At 43.9% G+C, this 18,479-nt stretch overlaps 2 protein-coding genes across 2 annotated transcripts in view; one reads left to right on the plus strand and one right to left on the minus strand.

The window, feature by feature from the left end:
• The window catches only part of LOC115777815 (protein SSUH2 homolog), a 16,571-nt gene extending 5,279 nt beyond the window's left edge, over window positions 1–11,292 (minus strand). Inside the window, exons 1-5 of the mRNA XM_030725815.1 lie at window positions 11,229–11,292; window positions 2,989–3,084; window positions 2,816–2,900; window positions 2,574–2,703; window positions 1–6 (exon numbers count right to left, since the gene is read on the minus strand). The exon at window positions 1–6 is cut by the window's left edge and continues 55 nt beyond it. Coding sequence (XP_030581675.1) covers window positions 1–6; window positions 2,574–2,703; window positions 2,816–2,900; window positions 2,989–3,084; window positions 11,229–11,253 — 342 coding nt within the window. The 5' untranslated portion in view covers window positions 11,254–11,292. The remainder of the gene's footprint in view (window positions 7–2,573; window positions 2,704–2,815; window positions 2,901–2,988; window positions 3,085–11,228) is intronic.
• A 1,374-nt stretch (window positions 11,293–12,666) lies between these two features.
• Window positions 12,667–16,789, plus strand: dynlrb1 (dynein, light chain, roadblock-type 1). The gene is made up of 4 exons (XM_030725807.1): window positions 12,667–12,816; window positions 13,104–13,179; window positions 15,022–15,189; window positions 16,215–16,789. The coding sequence occupies exons 1-4, from the start codon at window positions 12,682–12,684 to the stop codon at window positions 16,256–16,258; spliced, it is 423 nt and encodes a 140-aa protein (XP_030581667.1). The 5' UTR covers window positions 12,667–12,681; the 3' UTR covers window positions 16,259–16,789.
• Window positions 16,790–18,479: the final 1,690 nt, after the last annotated feature.

The following is an 18,479-nucleotide window of genomic DNA, read 5'->3' on the forward strand; positions in this document are numbered from 1 at the left end:
TCGATACTGCAGAAAGAAAAGGAGGCAGACAGTGAGACACCGGACGCCCTGGCAGCACTTTGGATTCACGTTCCTCACAGTCAGGCCTGTTAAGTGGATTTTAAAGAGTAACTTGGAAAGCTTTGAAATCTTGTTTCCTGTGAGCACTGTTAAAGCTAACGTGGATTCTGGGAAAGCTTTGTTTCCTTTCATTAAACTCCTCATTGACTGGAATGGTCTGAACTTAAATGGCACCAACACATTTAACACGGAACTCTTGTCTTTCCTATCATGAACACACCGTTCCAGGGGTGGACACATTAAACATGATCAAAGGTTTAAATAATGTGGTGAATAATGAGGGGAATTCAAAGTACTGATTGGAGGAAGTTAACAGGTAATTACCAACCAGGGACAAACAGCACCATCATCAGTCACATCTGAGCTCTCTCTGCTTTGCTCTACTACTCAATTTAATTCAGCCTGACACTTGTTCACTCACTGCCTGCACACACAGATGAACCTGAGTAACATCCATTCTTAATCCAGAGGGTTTAATATGACAGCCCACCCTTTGTAGCTGTAACAGCTTCAGCTGTTCTGAGAAGTCTTTCCACAGGTTTAGGAGTGTTTATGGGAATTTCTGACCGTTCTTCCAGAAGCACATCTGTGAGGTCAGACACTGATGTTGGAGAGAAGGCCTGGCTCACAGTCTCCACTCTAATCCATCCCAAAGGTGTTCTATCAGGCTGAGGTCAGGACTCTGTGCAGGCCAGTCAAGTTCTTCCACACCAAACTGGTTCATCCATGTCTTTATGGAGCTGCTTTGTGCTCTGGTGTGCAGCCATGTTGGAACAGGAAGGGGCCATCCCCAAACTGTTCCCACAGAGTTGGAGCATCAAACTGTCCCAAATGTCTTGGTCTGCTGAAGCATTAAGAGTTCCTTTCACTGGAACTAAGGGGCCGAGCCCAACTCCTGAAAACACCCCCACACCATAACCCCCCCTTCATCAAACTTTACACAATGCAGTCAGACAGGTACCGTTCCCCTGGCAACCACCAAACCCAGACTCCTCCCTCAGATTGGCAGATGGAGAAGTGTGATTCATCCCTCCAGAGAACACGTCTCCACTGCTCTAGAGTCCAGTGGCGGCGTGCTTTACACCACTGCATCAACACTTTACACCACTGCATCAACACTCTGCATTGAGCTTGGTGATGGACGGCCTGGATGCAGCTGCCATGGAAACCCATCCATGAAGCTCTCACTGTTCTTGAGCTGATCTGAAGGCCACATGAAGGTTGGAGGTCTGTAGTGATTGACTCTGCAGAAAGTTGGTGACCTCTGTGCACTATGACCCTCAGCATCCACTGACCCCACTCTGTGATTTTATGTGGCCTACCACTTCATGGCTGAGCTGCTGTCATTCCCAATCGCTTCCACTTTGTTATAATCCCACTAACAGCTGACTGTGGAATATTTAGTTGTAACTGGACTTGTTGCACAGGTATCATCCTATCACGGTACCATGCTGGGATTCACTGAGCTCCTGAGAGCGACTCATTCTTTCACTGATGTCTGTAGAAGCAGTCTGCATGTTTAGGTGCTGGTTTATACACCTGTGGAAGAGACTGGAACACCTGAACTCAATGATCTGGATGGTGAGTGGATATTTTTGGCAGTATAGTGTATTTCTAAAGCTCCAAATTCTAACACAAATCATCTCAGAGTACTTAACAGAGTAAAGACATTACTTTAGAACAGTGGTTCTCAAATCCAGGCCTCATGGCCCAGTGTCCTGCAGGTTTTAGATGTGTCTCTGCTTCAACACACCTGAATCAAATATAGAAGTCATTAGCAGGACTCTTGAGAACTTGACTGCATACTGAGGAGGTAATTCAGCCATTTGATTCAGGTGCGTTGGATCAGGGACACATCTAAAACTTGCAGGACACCGGGCCATAAGGCCTGGATTTGAGAACCACTGCTTTAGAACATCATGAAGAAAAATCCAACAATTTCCCCATGGGTTCCTATGTAAGGATTTCTCTTTTACCTCTGAGGGACAAACTGTGATAAATGGACAATAACTGGAAAATAAAAGCACGTCGAGTTATTTAACCACAGCCAATAAAAGAGGTGAGCTATTTTAACTCTGAGCAGGGAGTCTTTGCACACTCTGATTATTCTCTGAAATCTGAGACGTGGGGTTTGACTCAATAACACAGGAGTTAAGTGTTTACAGTGAAACATTAAAACTACAAATGCTAACAGTACTAAACTGAGGTGACTGATGGTTATTACAGAAATGATCTGGAGTTCATATGTGAAAGTCTAGCAAACTGCATTTATTCATATTATTCATACCTAAAATGGCAACTACATTTTAGGAAATTACATGGAAGTTTGCATTCACTAAGCAGAACTTTAATTTCTTTGTAGGCAGTGATTTATTCTTAAAGGCATATTTTTGTTTTTAACGAGTGAAATGAAAATCAGTATCAATGTTCTTACAAATGTCATGTTGGTCTAAGTTAGCTATGTGAAGGAAAACGTGTCCATGCACCCACTGGTATAAGAGATCTGCTCCTACCCTGTACACTGTGATGGGCTGGAGGTCTTTGAAGGTGAGGTTCCTGGCAGGTTTGGAGCTGTAGCTCCATTTGGATTCCACAAATTTGAGCAGAGCATCTCTGGCTACATCCTCTGATACCGAGGGGACCCTGGAGAAAAATTTGTATTTATCCCACCTTATGCCTTCAGGCTACTTTTCCGGAGATAAAGCACAGAACCATCTGCAAAGTATTTAAAAAATGGTGACTTATAGATGGGTACCTGACATCAGGCACTGAGGTGCTTCTGTTTTGTTCAGGCTGGGGGTTATAGGCAGGGGGAGGTGGGTACAGTGGGCTATCATCATCTGGACATGTACATGAACACAAACACAAAAACAAAGGAGATGAACGGGGCGGGGGGGGTAAAAACAAACCTCAGAATAGAAGACTCACCTCCTCCCTTGTGGCCCTGATATCCATGTACATCATCCAGCCAGCCAGGAGGGGGCGCTGATGGGCCCTCCTCTGGTATGTTTGGATCAAATGTACCTGAAAAGATGTGAAGAAAAGTTGTTGGTGCATTTAAATTGTGGCCTGCATAGAAAAGATGGAAATTCTGGTCTGAAAAGTGTCTAAAACCCACGTTCTTTCTAATGGCCAGCAGGGGGCGACTGCCCAGGATAGATAGATGTCTGTGAGTAAATGGTCCTCCGCTCCTTTGCTTTATGATCTCGGTCGCTAGTTTAATACCATATGATGTCCATTTTGTAAATGATGGTCCCGTAAAACCGGAGGCTGAAGCAGGTGACAGTGTGCTAATGATTTATTTGTCACATCTGGCTTCGAAGCACCAACAAGTCAACAGTGAAGACTTCATAACTACGTCCATCTTTTAATAAGTCGAACCTTAATTAAGAACCACTTCCATCCAAACAGCTGCTGCAGTTGCTCCCCTGTCACCACAGCAGGCAGCTCTGACTGTTTGACTGGGCTGTTTTATGGCGGACCCTCCTGACGTGACCTCAGAGGGGATTTGTGTGATCATGATGATGTACGTGAGGTTTCTGCCAAGTCATTTCCTGTTTTGGTCTTTGTGTGTCCTGACACTTTACTTCCTTTATTTGGGAGTTTCCCATTCTTGATAACTGTACGGTCTGTGCTGATCCGCCTCACCTGTGCTGTATTTGTTACACCTGTTTCCGTGCAGTCAGTGAGCTCCTCAGTGTATAAATGCACAAAACAGTTTCTCCATTTCATCTCATACCTAATCGACGATCTATAAGCTCAACAAAGTGTGTATACACTCAGTATCATCTCAGGCTTCACTGGCAGCCAGTGTTTCAGATCTTTATGCACCAGTCCAGGTGTTATCACAAAGCAAACAGGTCAGAGTTCGCAGCACTCAGCACTGCGTGTGTCACGCATCACACAGACATCACCGGGTTGTCAGCAGTGGCCTGTGGGAGGTTGCTTTTATTTTTGTTGTGTATACGTCTTCAGTGGTTCACCTCTCACTGGCCTGATTGCCTCAGTGTATTTAAGCCTTGTATCACTCCTGGAGTTTGTCTAGGATGTATGTATGTACTGTGTGTTGTGTTTGCAGTCATTTCTCTGCGTATGGATTAATGATTTGGATTGTGGAGAATATGATAAACATAAGCACAGAATTTGAGTTAGTGATCAGCTACGTGCTGAGGAGGGGTGGGCAGTGTTTCTGTCCACATGGCAGGAAAAGAGGATCCATTCTTTAGCAGAGGATGTCAGGAAACTGGTTATAGCCTCAGGAAACAGGTCACACGAACATTATTAGATATCAGTACATCCACACTGGTACACGTTTGTCTTTGGAATCATATTCCTGTTACAGTCTAGCCTATCACAAACAATAAAAACACTAAAAGCCATTTCAGGAGGTAGAGCAGGTCATCTACTGATCGGAAGGTTGGTGGTTTGATTCCTGGCTGCTCTGGGCTGCGTGCCAAAGTATCCTTGGGCAAGATAGCGAACCCTAAGTTGCTCTCTGAGGCAGCTGTCGGAGTATGAATGTTGGATAGTAAGCAGTGTGTGTGTGTGTGGGGGAGTGCAGGCGTGTTGTATAAAGGCCTTTGCGTGCTCAGCTAGAGTAGAAAAGCGTTGCCTAAGGGCCAGTCCAGTTCCCATTTAAAACCATGGTGGGGGGAGATTTCTTTCAGGTACCAGTGAGACAGGAAAAACTATTCAGAAAGCTCTGATTTAAAAAGCCTTCACAGCAGAGACGCGATGAAACCTTTCTGGGACGTTATCACAGTGACAACTTTGTGTCAAATCCCAGCAAACGTGCAGTGAACAGTAAAAATGTGATGGTAAAAACATCCAGCAGAACTCCAGCGGGCGTCACATCGATCCTCTGACCGCCTCCATTAAAATAAGGTCGGACTGACGAAAAGACACGACGAGTCCACACGTTTGCTTCTGACTGTCTCGTTAAAGCAGTGGCAGGCGTGCATCAGCTGTTCATCATCATCACCTACTGCTGCGAGGGCTGATCATGACAGCTTTTATCATTTCTATGTCTTTTTAATTTAAATGAAAAATAAAAGTAAGAAGAATGATGAAGGGCAGGACGAAGCCAGAACAGCTTATTAACATAAAATATTATTTGCACACTTCTTCTCCCACCACGGTTTGCATTGCAAACTCCTTTATGCATCGAGGGTCATAGGGTCAACACCTGTGCCCCTGATGACACCTCCCCTCTCCTCCCTCCTCCAGATGTATCACAGAAACTGTTTTCTGCTCACAGGAAGGAGGACAAAGGCAACAAGGAAGCGCACAATGGGAAACGGCTTACTGGAAAATGTTCCTGAAGTTTACAGCATGTCGGAAAACTTCCCGCTTTCTGCTTTTATTAAGGAACATTTTTGATTTTGCTGATTACTCTTTTTCACTTTGGGGCTAAAGCATGACTCCACAAACCTTTTCAGGTGTGAAGCATACACCTTCAAACTGCACCTTCTCAATAAGAGACCATGCCAAATCTCCACACCATACCTGAAAGGTATTATAGCCTGCATCCCCAAAAAAGAAACTCAGCCCCCCAAAAGCTGTGCTTAGATTATAAGGGGCCATATTATTTTGTCTAAGGAACCCATTACAGAACATTACAGACTTTAAAGCACAAGCTGAATGCTGCATCAAAGAACAACAGCCACAAACTAAAGCCATTTTCTTCTGTTCCCTACTGACATGGTCCTGAAGTACGAACCCTAACCCTTCATATCTCTCATTCTGTGGAGTGAAACCAATCAGATGCTGCACCTTCACAGAGGGGGGGTTAGTAAGCCTGCAAAGGATCTGTGCTGGAGGGCCTTAACAGATCAGGAAACTGGAACTGAAGGGTGGATGCATGAGTTAGGTGACTGCAAAGGTAAGAAGGTTTGAGGAATTCACTCTCAGCCAGAGAGAAAATAATTAGCAGCCAATTTCAGCTATTTAGCTTCAATTTGGTGTTGACAAAATATAACTGTGGCCTTCCAGTGTGCAGCATTACTCCTGCCAGCTGTTTACATAACAACAAACACCTGAATAAAAGTTTATGGGTGCAGCTTGTGACCAAGAGACTGAAACGGTGCCATTTCCACACTCAGCTGTCACGTCAGCTATAATAAAGGGCCCTGCTGCACTTAAAGCAAGTAGGACAAACTGTAACCACTGCATTAGAAATACCGTGTGAATAAACACACCCTGAGTTTGCCGATGTTTTCACGGCTCTGTAAATACACCACACCTGAAAGGGATCAATGAATCAGTGACTCACAAATGCAAAGACTTCAGTGTTTGCCTTCACTTATCAAACTGCTCTACACAGCTCCCAGTGCATAAAAATACATGTGTGCACTTGTTGTTCTGACAGCTTAGAAAAACACACACAGCATTTGTGTACTGTAGATACAATCACATTCAGCTACAGTGTTTGGCTAAATCGAGGCTCCCAGGCTAAATCCTGCCCTGTGCAAATGTTCATCGAGCCTGCATGTCACTTTTGATTCCTTAACTTTATTTAACTTTAACTTGGTTACTGAACAGTGACACACCGAAATGAAAGGGACACCTCCACAGCACCTGCAGACTAACAAGCTGGCAGAGCAGCCTAGGTCTCTACAGAGGGTAAAGAAAGACTCGTGTATTCATTTGTGTTTGGATTTTTGAATGAACATGAATGAACATGCCAGCAAAGACATGGAGTCAGAGACCAATTCAATTTTATTTATTTATATAGCGCCAAATCACAACAAACAGTCGCCTCAAGGTGCTTTGTATTGTGGGTAAAGACCCTCCAATAATACAGAGAAAACCCAACAGTCAAAACGACCCCCTATGAACAGCACTTGGTGACAGTGGGAAGGAAAAACTCCCTTTTAACAGGAAGAAACCTCCATCAGAACCAGGCTCAGGGAGGGGGGGTGATCTGCTGAGGGGAGAGAAACAGGACAAAGAGATCAGAGAGGTGTAACACATGTGCAGGTGCTCTGGTTGGTCTGAAGAAAGCTGTGTATGAGGTCACGTTCACAGTGTTGTTCTCACTGCTAACCGTTAGCATGCACCACTGTAAAGGTTTCCCCATCAGGTGGGACCCACTGTCCTGCAGACTGAGCTTCAGGTAGATGGACGGGTTCTTATTTACTCTACCTGAGCACGCAAAGCCTCAGCCACCCATTCACACTCATTCATACCAGCACTTCTACACCTCAGTGCTTTCTAACATTCACACTCCGATGAACGCATCAGGAGCACCTCGGGATTCAGTATCTTGCCCAAGGATACTTTGGTACGCAGACTGGAGCAGCCAGGAATCGAACCACCGACTTTCTGAGTAGTAGGTGACCTCCTGAGCTACAGCCACCAAAAATTTAAAAATCTCAGGAATTAAAGCTAATCTACCTAGAATTGTATCTTTGTAAGATAATACAAGCATATGTAAACATTCAGAATGGAATAAGAAATCAGTACTAATAATTCCCACCCATAAATCAGAGGAATTACCCATCAGCCACATCCTGTTAATGAAACCAAGTCCACAGCTGAAGTTAGTGTTTCTGTCTGTTGGTTGTGTAATAACCAATAATAACTTCATGAGCTGCACAAATAGCATATTTTTACACAATAGTGTTGTGATCGAACCACTTCCGAGGCACCGTGCAGCCATTTAACATGTGCGTCACAACGCTGCCAACACAATCAATTTGTTAACAACCCAACAGCTCAGTGTTTTTCATGAGCCTGATAAAAATACTGAGTGAGGGAGCCCGCTGTACACAATACTGAGGGATAAAAATATCAGCGAGAAGGTGTTTCCCCCACGAAAAGATCAGGGCTGAGAACGGTCTCAGGGAGGGAGGGTGGAGGGAGGTGGTAGAGCCACATTAAGAGAGAAAAATAAAAATAGAGTCAGGGAGGGGCAGAAGGAATGTGAAAACAAAGCCGAGTTGATTACCGAGGCTTTAGCTGGAAAATCCATCCAAAAACTCCTGAAATATTCTCTGACAGTCACGTTCTGCTGTCATGGTGCTGCTGATGAGGAGGAGCCCAGAAAGCAGGACTCAGAGACAGAACTAACCTTCAAGGTGATTTATTAATGAAGAGCAGTGGAACAAGAAACAGGGAAACACCGGGCTGAAACACAAAAACCCAGTGGGCAAGGTGACACACAGCAGGGATACACTGACGACAACACGACAAGGAACAGACACACACTGAGGACTTAAATACACACACTAGGTAATCAGGGAACAGGCAACAGGTGAGGGCACAGCTCAAACTAATTACAGAGCAGACGAGGGAAGCAAAACTAAACACAAAGCACCTGGGACAAGGGACTGTCAAAGTAAAACAGGAAACAAGTGGACGAAGACAGAAACGCAGACGTGACACACCGCACAGGAAACAACACAACACAACAAAACCCATCAGAGCAGAGATGTGACAGAGGGACAGGACGGACACTAGAGCACAGAGACGCAGCGGAGACAGGAGCAAAGGCAATCAATGTGTAAAGAACAATAACTAATAAGAGAGGAACTAAGGTGAATAAACAAAAGCAAAACAAATCACGGAGAACTCAGTGAAAACAGAACCTAAACAGAATGAAGCAGAAAACGCTGGACAGGCGGCTCACAGACACCAGCCTCGGTTAACCTCACAGAATTCCATTTGACTGACGTAATGACAACCTTACAGCTGACTGCAGCGCTGACGTCCATTAAAACATTATTATTCTGCTTTTTCCTGTTATCTATCATATTCAGTCTGTACTGCTGGAGGAAACATCTGATGGATTCTCAGGGTAACATTGAAGGAAGCGTCTCCAGCGCACAATAACTCTGAACAACATCAAAAGTAAATGTGGGAGCTGTGGTGGTCAAACACAGGGGGACCACCAAAAAACAGTGAGTACATAGAAACTGCTGATGATTTGCTGTGCTAATAATAACTGAAAGGATCTGAAGTCTTGAATCTTGAGAATAATTGGAATCACTGTCAGATTAATAGAGAATGTGATTTGGTGATTCAGTTCATAAATCTGATAAAGTGAAACTGGTTTCAGCCTATAGTGTAACTCAGGGCTCATTTCAGGAGCATATTTAAGATAAATAATCTCCAATCTGAGCTTCTGCAATGCTAAGAAAAAAGTATTAATAACCTTTTTAGGTCACTGCGTGTCTCATGACACGGCACCACTGAGTGTGGCCTCTTTCCAGCATCCAACACCTCCCACACACACATTCAAAGGCTCCATTATTACAGCTCGTTTAATGGTTCTGATGAAAGCCCGTGACCGAAACCTTGTAACAAATCTTAGTCACGTGCTCGTCATATTTCGTGTCGTCACATTGAAGCAGCAGAACTTTAGCACAAACCAGGAAGCAAAACAACCTTAAATGTCTTGTGTCCAGTGGGACCCTGACAGCACTCAGTCACTGTACTATACCGGCTCCAAAGGCTGTCTGCTCTGTTAGTGCCGCTCATTAAGGATCAAGCAGGCAGGTGGGCAGTCTTGATAATTACAGGCCAATAATGCAGGCCTAGAGACCGGTCGACGACCATCCACTGCTCGTGAAGGAAAAATGAGTATTCCCGAGTGGTTGGAACGTGGCTGCTGAAGGTCGAGTCACTGTGAAATAAACTGATGAAGGCTGAGAGTCCAGTCAGTGCCTGGAAACAGACAATGTCAAAGGTCATCTCGGCTGGATCACGTCCAATATGGTAAACAACTCTCGAGCTTGTGTGACAACACACCAGAGCTCTGTATACAATGTGCATCCACAAGAGTCGCCCCCTGTTGGCCATCATGAAGGATGCAGGTCCCCATTAGCTTCCTCTGTCAGAGCTCAAAGGTACAGTCTGTGCTAGCTTGTTAGCTGGGTGATCATTTTGTTGTATTGATGACTCTGATTTTCACTGATATCTATCAGTCTGTTCTTCAAAAACCACCACCCACTCTGAACTTTGAACCCTTTACCGCTCCAACGTCTGATCGTATTTGTCTTCAGATTTCTTTGTATAATCGTGGCCGGCCATGAAGCATGTTACATCCTGCTAGGTACCAGTAAAAGATTTATTTTAAGACAAAAACTGCCACTTTTTTAATTTAATGACGATCCAAATATTAACAAATCACCACAATTCCTCCATGAGTTTTCAATTCAAACCCTTGAAGGAAACCCAGAAGTTTAGTTTCCTGATTTAATCATGCAGGTTGTGATATGATCCTGTGAACATGGTATGAATTTAAAGGATAACTTACTGTACTTACTACATTTGCTTTTGGTATTTTAGTACATTTGCTATCTTTTTAACACTGTCATCATGAATGGATACTCATGACCACAGGGCCTGGACACAAACATGTTATGGACACCACAACCGACTCGTGCAAATACTTCAGTCGCACAATAACAAAACACACCTGAGAACTCCAGCAGGTATTACCTTGAACTTATATTTGTTATTTTAATGTGTTAGATCACTGCTGTTCTGATACATTTTATACCTGCCACACACAGATCAGTATCACCATCTAATGCAGACCCTAATCTAAAACAAAGCACAGTGAAACTGTCCGACTCAAAGCACTGACTTTCTTCTTTCATTCAAAGTGCGGTAATCCGTCTCTGTCATAGCTACAGGTGTCACAACAACCTGAAGTATTTAAAAATGACAATATGACAAGATTTTAAATGATTTGACTGCTTCCTTTATGGGTCACCACAGCAGACCATCTCTCCTTACGCCTGACATCCTCCTCTGCATGTCCTGCTTCATCCATGGATCTTCTCTGTGGTCTTCCTCTTACCTCCTGCCTGCAGCTTCATGTATAATCCATCCATCCATCCATCTTCAGCAACCACGGCAGCATAAATTAAGCCTCTGCATACATACACTCCCAGTACTCCTATCTTCTTTATTCAGCACCCACTACAAGTTAAGGATGAATTTGACACATTGCATTATTGCTATTTTTTTTTCAGATTTTCTATCGATATGACGATATTAGTAAGATAACCGAGGATTATGGTGACGCTTAGTCCAGGTTAAAGTCCTCATAATGTGCATTCAGACTGGTTTAAGCAGCCTGAGCTGCAGTTCAGGCACTTCTGAACAGTTTAGACACTTTTCACCCTGTCAGCTGTTAGTCAAACTGCACTCATGCTTACCGAGATCTTCGTCCTTCTCGTCCATTCCTGCTCCGCTTCAACGTGGATGAAGCTCCGCGAACAGCCGCGCGCTCACGTAACATCTCACAGCTTCCGGTTACAGTTTCAAAGAAGAAAGTCTGAATGGTGGAAACGTTCAGCACGTTTGGAGGTACCGCGTCCTGTTATAGACAATCCGGAGGAATGTGACGAAATGAAGGAAAACTTTACCAAGTTTGGAACCGAAGTCAGTGATTATTGGTCAGTGCTGCAGGTGATGCTGCAGGTGATGATGTCTGCAAAGTTAAAACTATGAAGTGTTTGAACCATGAGGACATGAAACCTGCTCACCTCCAAGCCCTCTAAACCGCACCTTCATGAGCTCATGCGGAAAAACCGTATTTTTGAAATCTTTTTGTTTTTATTTATTTATTTATAAAGTGCGAACACTTGTTTCCATTGTGGTGCCTTTGCGGGCTGCTGTGCAGTCCCATAAATGCATCAATAACTTGTTAAATCTGATAAAATTCTGACTTTCCCCTAAAATAAGGTTTGAGAAAGCCTTTATTTTTTAGTTTTAAGCTATTTCCTCACATCCTAGTAGACCTCACGCCCTTTTCCACGCTGGTTTTACTTTGAGGGGCGCATCTTTCAGGTTCCTGTCCAGTCTGGGTTGGTCGTGGCTGACTTTACATGTCATGTTGTAAACAGGGCGGCCGCGCCCACAGCTTGTATGCAAACATCCAGCTGGCCCGCCATCCGTTCTCTTCCGCTTATCCCGTTCAGGGTTTGGGGGGCTGGAGCTTATTCCTGCTGTCACAGGGTGAGAGGCAGGGTACACCTGTACAGGTCACCAGCCCGTCGAAGGGCGTACACAGAGAGCCAGACAACCATTCACACTCACATTCACACCTATGGGCAAGTTAGAATCACCAGCTAACCTAACCCCAGTAACTGCATGTCTTTGGGAGGATACTGGAGCACCACGGGGAGAACATGCACATTCCACACAGAAAGGCCCGGGCCAAGGTGGAGTCCGTTTAATAATCATATTTTATTCCCTCAGATTAATTCAAGTGACACTTTGAACAGGCACAGCCACCACGCTGAAGTAACTCAGTGCACACGGGACGCTTTCTTCGTTAGCTGTGATAGTTTATTATGACAGTTCTTCTGTAGTTTTACTTGGGTGTGATTTTTGAATTAAAGACTTTACCCTGGGGGTATTTATAATCAGCTGCCCAGAAAGGGCTTTTTCGGTTTTAACTGACATGGGAAGATCTCATGTTAGGCTTCCAAACGACGTTTTTAAACAAAACGCAGATTATTTTAAGGGATCAACACAGACCGTGCCACTTGTTTTATGGTATTTTTTGAAAACAAACAAAACGGGAAAATGAAAGATGGAATTTTTAGGAGTGAAAAAAAAGGGGGGCGAAAAAAAATAGATTTCCGAGAAATCCTACACTTTGCTATGGACCGTAAACGCAGCCATTGCCCCGGAGGTTCTTCTTCTTCGCCTCCCGTCAACAAAACCCGATCGTTAGCTGCTGGTTTACGGAGCTCAGAGGATTTTTACTCACGGATTCCTCCTCAAAAAACGAAAATGGTACATTGAGATGACTGTTTGATATGTATATAGTACAAAGGTTCATGTATCTGGTCATGAGATGTTTATTTATCAGTTTTACGGGAGAGAACTTAAAAATTTCCTGCCTATAGCTAGCTTGTTTCTGCTAGCCGGGCGTTGTCGGTTTAGCAGCTTTGTTTTTAGCCTTTTCTCCTTTCTGTCATCTTTAAACTGCGCTGACTGTGAGTTTACGGTAATATTGTGTTTATCGCTGAGTCACTTTATCAGCCGGTGAAATGACGCTGCCTGCTGTCTCCGCTCCTCAGGCTGAAGTAGAAGAAACTCTGAAGAGGATCCAGAGCCAGAAAGGAGTTCAGGGAATCATCGTCGCCAACTCAGAAGGTGAGGCGCCGGTAACAGACCGCCTGCGACCATTTCTCCTCCTCACAGCCCTTCTGCGTCGTGGCTCTGACTGTGGCATCGTTTATTCAGTAGTTGAACTCCGGACAGCAGCTTTCATAAAATCTATGTTTGATAAAATTGATAACTGAGGGAAACTTTGCGTTTTCTGTTCCAGAAAGATGGCTAAGTTAAACTGTGAGTCATTTAGCACGGTAACAGACTCTGTGACACTGTAACACTGAAAACCCACTCTGATTGATCCAAATATTGATAACATCGATGCCATTGTCAGTACTGGGTGATGGGATTGGCACTTTAGTTTGGGCACATCGCTCCCCTTTCATCCGTGTACACACACTGCGCCTCTCACATGCTGCATGCACACTGTGGTGGTCTCCCCTCCTGCTCCATTGTGTTTTGTTGTGGTGCCGTCACATGACTCAGTGGTGCTGAGCAGACACTGCTGTGAGAGAGGATGATGGCAGAGAGAAAAAGGAGCAATCTTAGAGCTGTAAATTAAAACACTGCAAACTGCCGTGTGTAGGAAGGCTGTACACCACTGTGGCAACACCGCTATTCATACACCCATGAAAAATCATTAAAAGCAGAGAACTGAGCAGTAAAAGAAACAAAGTGAGGAGGAGGGAAACCTCTCACACAGACCCAGACCTAAAACAGGCCACCAGCAGTCCTTTCAGAGGCTCATTTTATCAGACTGCCATCTACACCTTTATGAGTTAAAAGCAGGGTCGCACAGCGCTTCCCAAAGTGTGTCAAAATGCTAATATACAAATATATGCAGTCAACATAGGAGTCTTTACACAACAGGCCAAATAAACCCACAAAGCATCCGTAATTCTTAACACAGTATGTGCTCATGTGCAGGAATGACTCACTAAATCATTAAATACTAACAAAAAACTCTCCTTTTAAAAAAATTACCAAAAAATGTTCCAGTACTGGAACTGCCTGATTTTATTTTTTATTGAGTATTGTTTCACTCCTGGACACTTACAAGTGAAACAGTATTTAATTCAGTAGAATCACTTTTTTTGAGTCATTCTCATTTGGGGAAAACAATCTTTTGAGTGTTTATAATATTAAAAATATATAATTTTATATATAACATGGTAAATGCCCTTGCTCCACCTCTGTTAAATGAATTTATTTAAAACACAGGACTGAGTGTGGGGTCGGCACCAGAGGGCTGAGCTCCACAAACTGCTGTCAGCCAAGGGAACTAAATATTGGAATAAGTGAACAATGGCAGCACGCTGCATGTCCCAGCTTTCAGACATGTTTCAAACGATGGCTGATTACCAACCCATTCACTTTGAGTACATTTTTTGTGATTTTTGTTGTCTAATTGCATGTTGTTTGCTATATTTGGGCTGCAGATAAAATCTGGTATGTTTACCTTTTGTATTTTTTACGCTGATGTCCATTAACGTGCACCGGCCCTGTTAGATAAATCAAGATAAAACATACTCAGAGCTGACTGAACTAATTCTGATGAGCCTTTCTGGACCCGAAACCTCAGTCTCCAAGTTAATGAGTAACAAACCGCACAAACCTCGGTCACTGTTAGTTTCATTTAGTCATCTTAAAATTTTGCTGACAGAAATTAAAGCTGGAATCCCACCAGACTGTAAATATTCAGTTGTAACCTGACAAAAGACAAAAATATAAACCAAACAGTTTTACATAGGATTTTTAAGTAATCCAGATTTGTTTTATCACCACCTTCAGTTTCATCATCAGACTGCCAGTAGGATACGGGATGATGGGATCACTGGGTGTCTCAGTGTGTGATTGTCCATCTCATAAACTTTTTCCTTTCAGGAATCCCCATCAAATCAACGCTGGACAACCCGAGCACGGTGCAGTATGCGGGGCTGATCCACCAGCTGGTGATGAAGGCCAGGAGCACCATCAGAGACATCGACCCCCAAAACGACCTCACCTTCCTGCGCGTGCGCTCCAAGAAGAATGAGATAATGATCGCTCCAGGTGAGAGCGTCTGATGACATTATGCTCTCAATAAATACATGTGAACAAGGTGTAGGTGTCATCAAAATGAAATAGCATTTCAGTGGCCCAAAATAAAAACTAACCAGAAGCTGGAGGAGCCGTGTCTGTGTCAGAGGGGCAGCCAGCAGGGGTTAAATGGGGAAGCCAGTGACGCATCCAGTTGGTTACCAAGGCGGGTTTATGAATTCTTGGCTCGCAGAATGAAGATATGAGCTCGATTAGTGTGTAACTCGTTACAGTGACAATGAAGAGATCCTGGTGGTGTCCCAGTTTCCATCAGTACAGGGTAAGAAAGAGGTCGCCATCGTTAATAAGGCTGCAGTGCACACCAGTGAAACAGCATATCACACACCAGACACTCTGCTCAGTTCAAGCAGGGAAAATGATGTGTGTGTGTGTGTGTTCACACACTGCTGGGACTCCAGAAACATTGCAAAGCTAGTGTTGCTGGTTTCTGAGTGCCACTTTGAGGGACAGCAGAGGAATTATTTCATAAATCATGGATTATTTCAGCCGTCCTTACTCTGCTCTGTACTGATTCATAATTCTGAGGAGGAAAACACAGACTGTATATAAAGAGAGGTAGACTCCACTTCTTGAAGCCTTACTGTTCAGCCCCTGTACAGCTGTTAGGAGGGAAATTCTCCTTAGAGGTGGGATCTGTTTCAGGCTGGACATTTTAACGGTCTGTGGGGATGGAGCCTCTGCTGGACTGCAGAGGAACTGCAGTTTCTGGCACTTGGGGGTTGGTTTCATCTTTCAGCCCTGGAGGTTGCTGCTTGTGGGAAACAGGCTGACTCCTCTGAGAGAAATTCAGGGCCACAAACAATACCTTTTATCTGTTTGCGTAACTTTGCATAAGAATTGTATTTTTGCCGCCCACCATGTGAATCAGATACAAGAGATTTTTGGTGAGTCTGGTTTAGATAAAAAATCAAAGTGTAGTTGCCTGAGCTGAGGCTGTTGTGTTTAAGTCGTTTAATTTCTTTGCTTTTTCTTCACAGATAAGGACTTTTTCCTCATCGTCATCCAGAACCCGTCAGATTGAAGATGAACTGATGACTGACTGTTCACTCTATTTCTCCTTCATATTTAAACAGACCATTTTTTCTTCTCATTCAATTAAAAATCTTGTTTAGCAGAAGCTTTTTATGCACTTGCTGTACGAGGAAATTAGGTCAGGATGTGAAGCTGCAGGTGATGAGATGTGTGACCCTGCAGGCCCATTCTTTTCCATGTTTTAGCATCCCAGCTCCTCTCTGTGTGTGCTGTACCTTATGTCACTGTTTATTTCACGTGTATTGTAGCAAACAGCCAGATCTGTGATAGAAGTCGCAGACAGAAACTGGAGGCGAGCACACTGGTACACCAGACAGCCCAGAGGACGTGCTTTGTTTCATTTAGCCCATCTTACAGGAAAGCTGCAGATTATTTATTGTTTTGATGGTAAAAATATTAAGGAGCAGTGTTTCACAGGCGAGCAGAGAACTACACTACAAACACGTCTCTGCTCTCACATCAAGTTTCTGGTGATTGTTTGTAACAAATTAAGAAATTAAAAAATCCGAATGGTCCCGCATCTTTGTTCTGTTTACTTGTTTCATAAGAGACTCGTGCATTTTCATCTCCAGTGTTTCAGTGAAAAGGGGGAAGCAGATAGAACTACATGAAATATTATAGTTGATTTAGCTGCACATTCAGCAGACAAAGAGCTCATATCACCTCGAGCAGAAATATCCATCACTTCACTGCTGGTGTTACAACACGATGACGTCATGTTTTCTTAAAGCTGCTGATGAAGCAGCACAGTAAAGCTGTGGGCCAGAAAGCCAAAACAACGAGCTAAAACGGGGCTGAAACGCTCCACAGAGCTAAAGTCTCATCAGACAGCATCATTATCGAAAATAACTTTGAGGGATCAGCAGGGCATAAAAATTGCATGTATACAGTCAGTAATTAAATCAGGAAGAAATGCTGAAAAGCTTTAAACTGCAACAACATTTCAAAAAGCTTCTTTTACCCCTGGAGGTTGTTCCCCTGCTGCCGTCGTTGCTGTTACTCAGTGCTGCCACAGATTCAAACTCAGATTAATATGTGACAGCCCTGCAGAGTCAGCTGGTCCCTTTTCAGCAGCCGTTCTCATTTCAGTCTTTTGTGATTCACTTTAAAATCATCTTCAGCTGCAACAGGAATTCCTTAAATACTGCCATGAGTTTTGTACAGAGTGTAAAGTCAAATATTTATATCCAAAAAAAGTGTATTCAAAATAAACTACAAGTAAAACCCCAATTCCAGAAACACTGAAAAGCTGTGTGAAATGCAACGATGTGCAAATCTCACAAACCCCTAAAACCCACAGCAGAACATGGAAAACGTGTTTAAACTGAGAAAGTCCTCTGCTTTAACATCAGTCTGTAACATCTGGAACTGTGGAGAGCAGCTGCTGGACTTTGGGAGAGGAATGTTGTCCCGTCCTGCCTGATAGAGGATTCCAGCTGCTCAGCAATCCTGGATCTGCCTTGTCCTGTTTTTGGTTCCTGATGCTCCAGATGTTCTCAGCTGGTCAAAGGTCAGGACTGCAGCCGGTTCAGCACCCAGACTCTTCTACTATGAAGCCGTGCTGCTGGAATAGCTTCAGGACGCAGTTTAGCATCATCCTGCTGAAATATGAGACGCCTCTGGATGGGAGCACACGCTGCTCTGAAACCTGGAGACACCTTTCAGCACTCATGGAGCCTTTCCAGATGTGCCAGCTGCCAGTTCCACTGATGCACCCCCCATACCATCAAAGATGCAGGCTTTGACCTGAGCTGAGAACAGCTGGATGGTCCCTCTGCTCTTTAGTCTGGATGATGCAGCATCCTCAGAGCTCAGAACAGTTTCCTCTCTGCCTCAGTCTGTTTTCAGTGAGCTTTGGCTCAGAGAGGTCTGCAGTGTTTCTGGATCATGGTCACATGTGACTTCTTCTTTGCATGATGGAGCTTTAACCTTGTGGACGGCACGCTGAGCTGTGCTCAGGGATTCCTGGAGGTGTTCCTGAGCCCGTGCAGTGATCTCCAGGACAGGACCAGCCCTGTTTGTGCTGCAGCGCTGCCTGAAGATCACATACATCCAGTACTGCGCACAGAGATTCTCCAGATTCTCTGAAGCTGATGTTATGAACTATAGATGATGAGATATTCAAAGGTTTAACAATTTTATATTGAGGAATATTATTCTGAAGTTGTTCTACAATTTGAAGATGCATTTTTTTGCAGACTGATGAACCT

The sequence above is a fragment of the Archocentrus centrarchus genome, unplaced genomic scaffold (assembly GCF_007364275.1).
Source record: "Archocentrus centrarchus isolate MPI-CPG fArcCen1 unplaced genomic scaffold, fArcCen1 scaffold_76_ctg1, whole genome shotgun sequence".
Taxonomy (NCBI): Eukaryota; Metazoa; Chordata; class Actinopteri; order Cichliformes; family Cichlidae; genus Archocentrus; species Archocentrus centrarchus.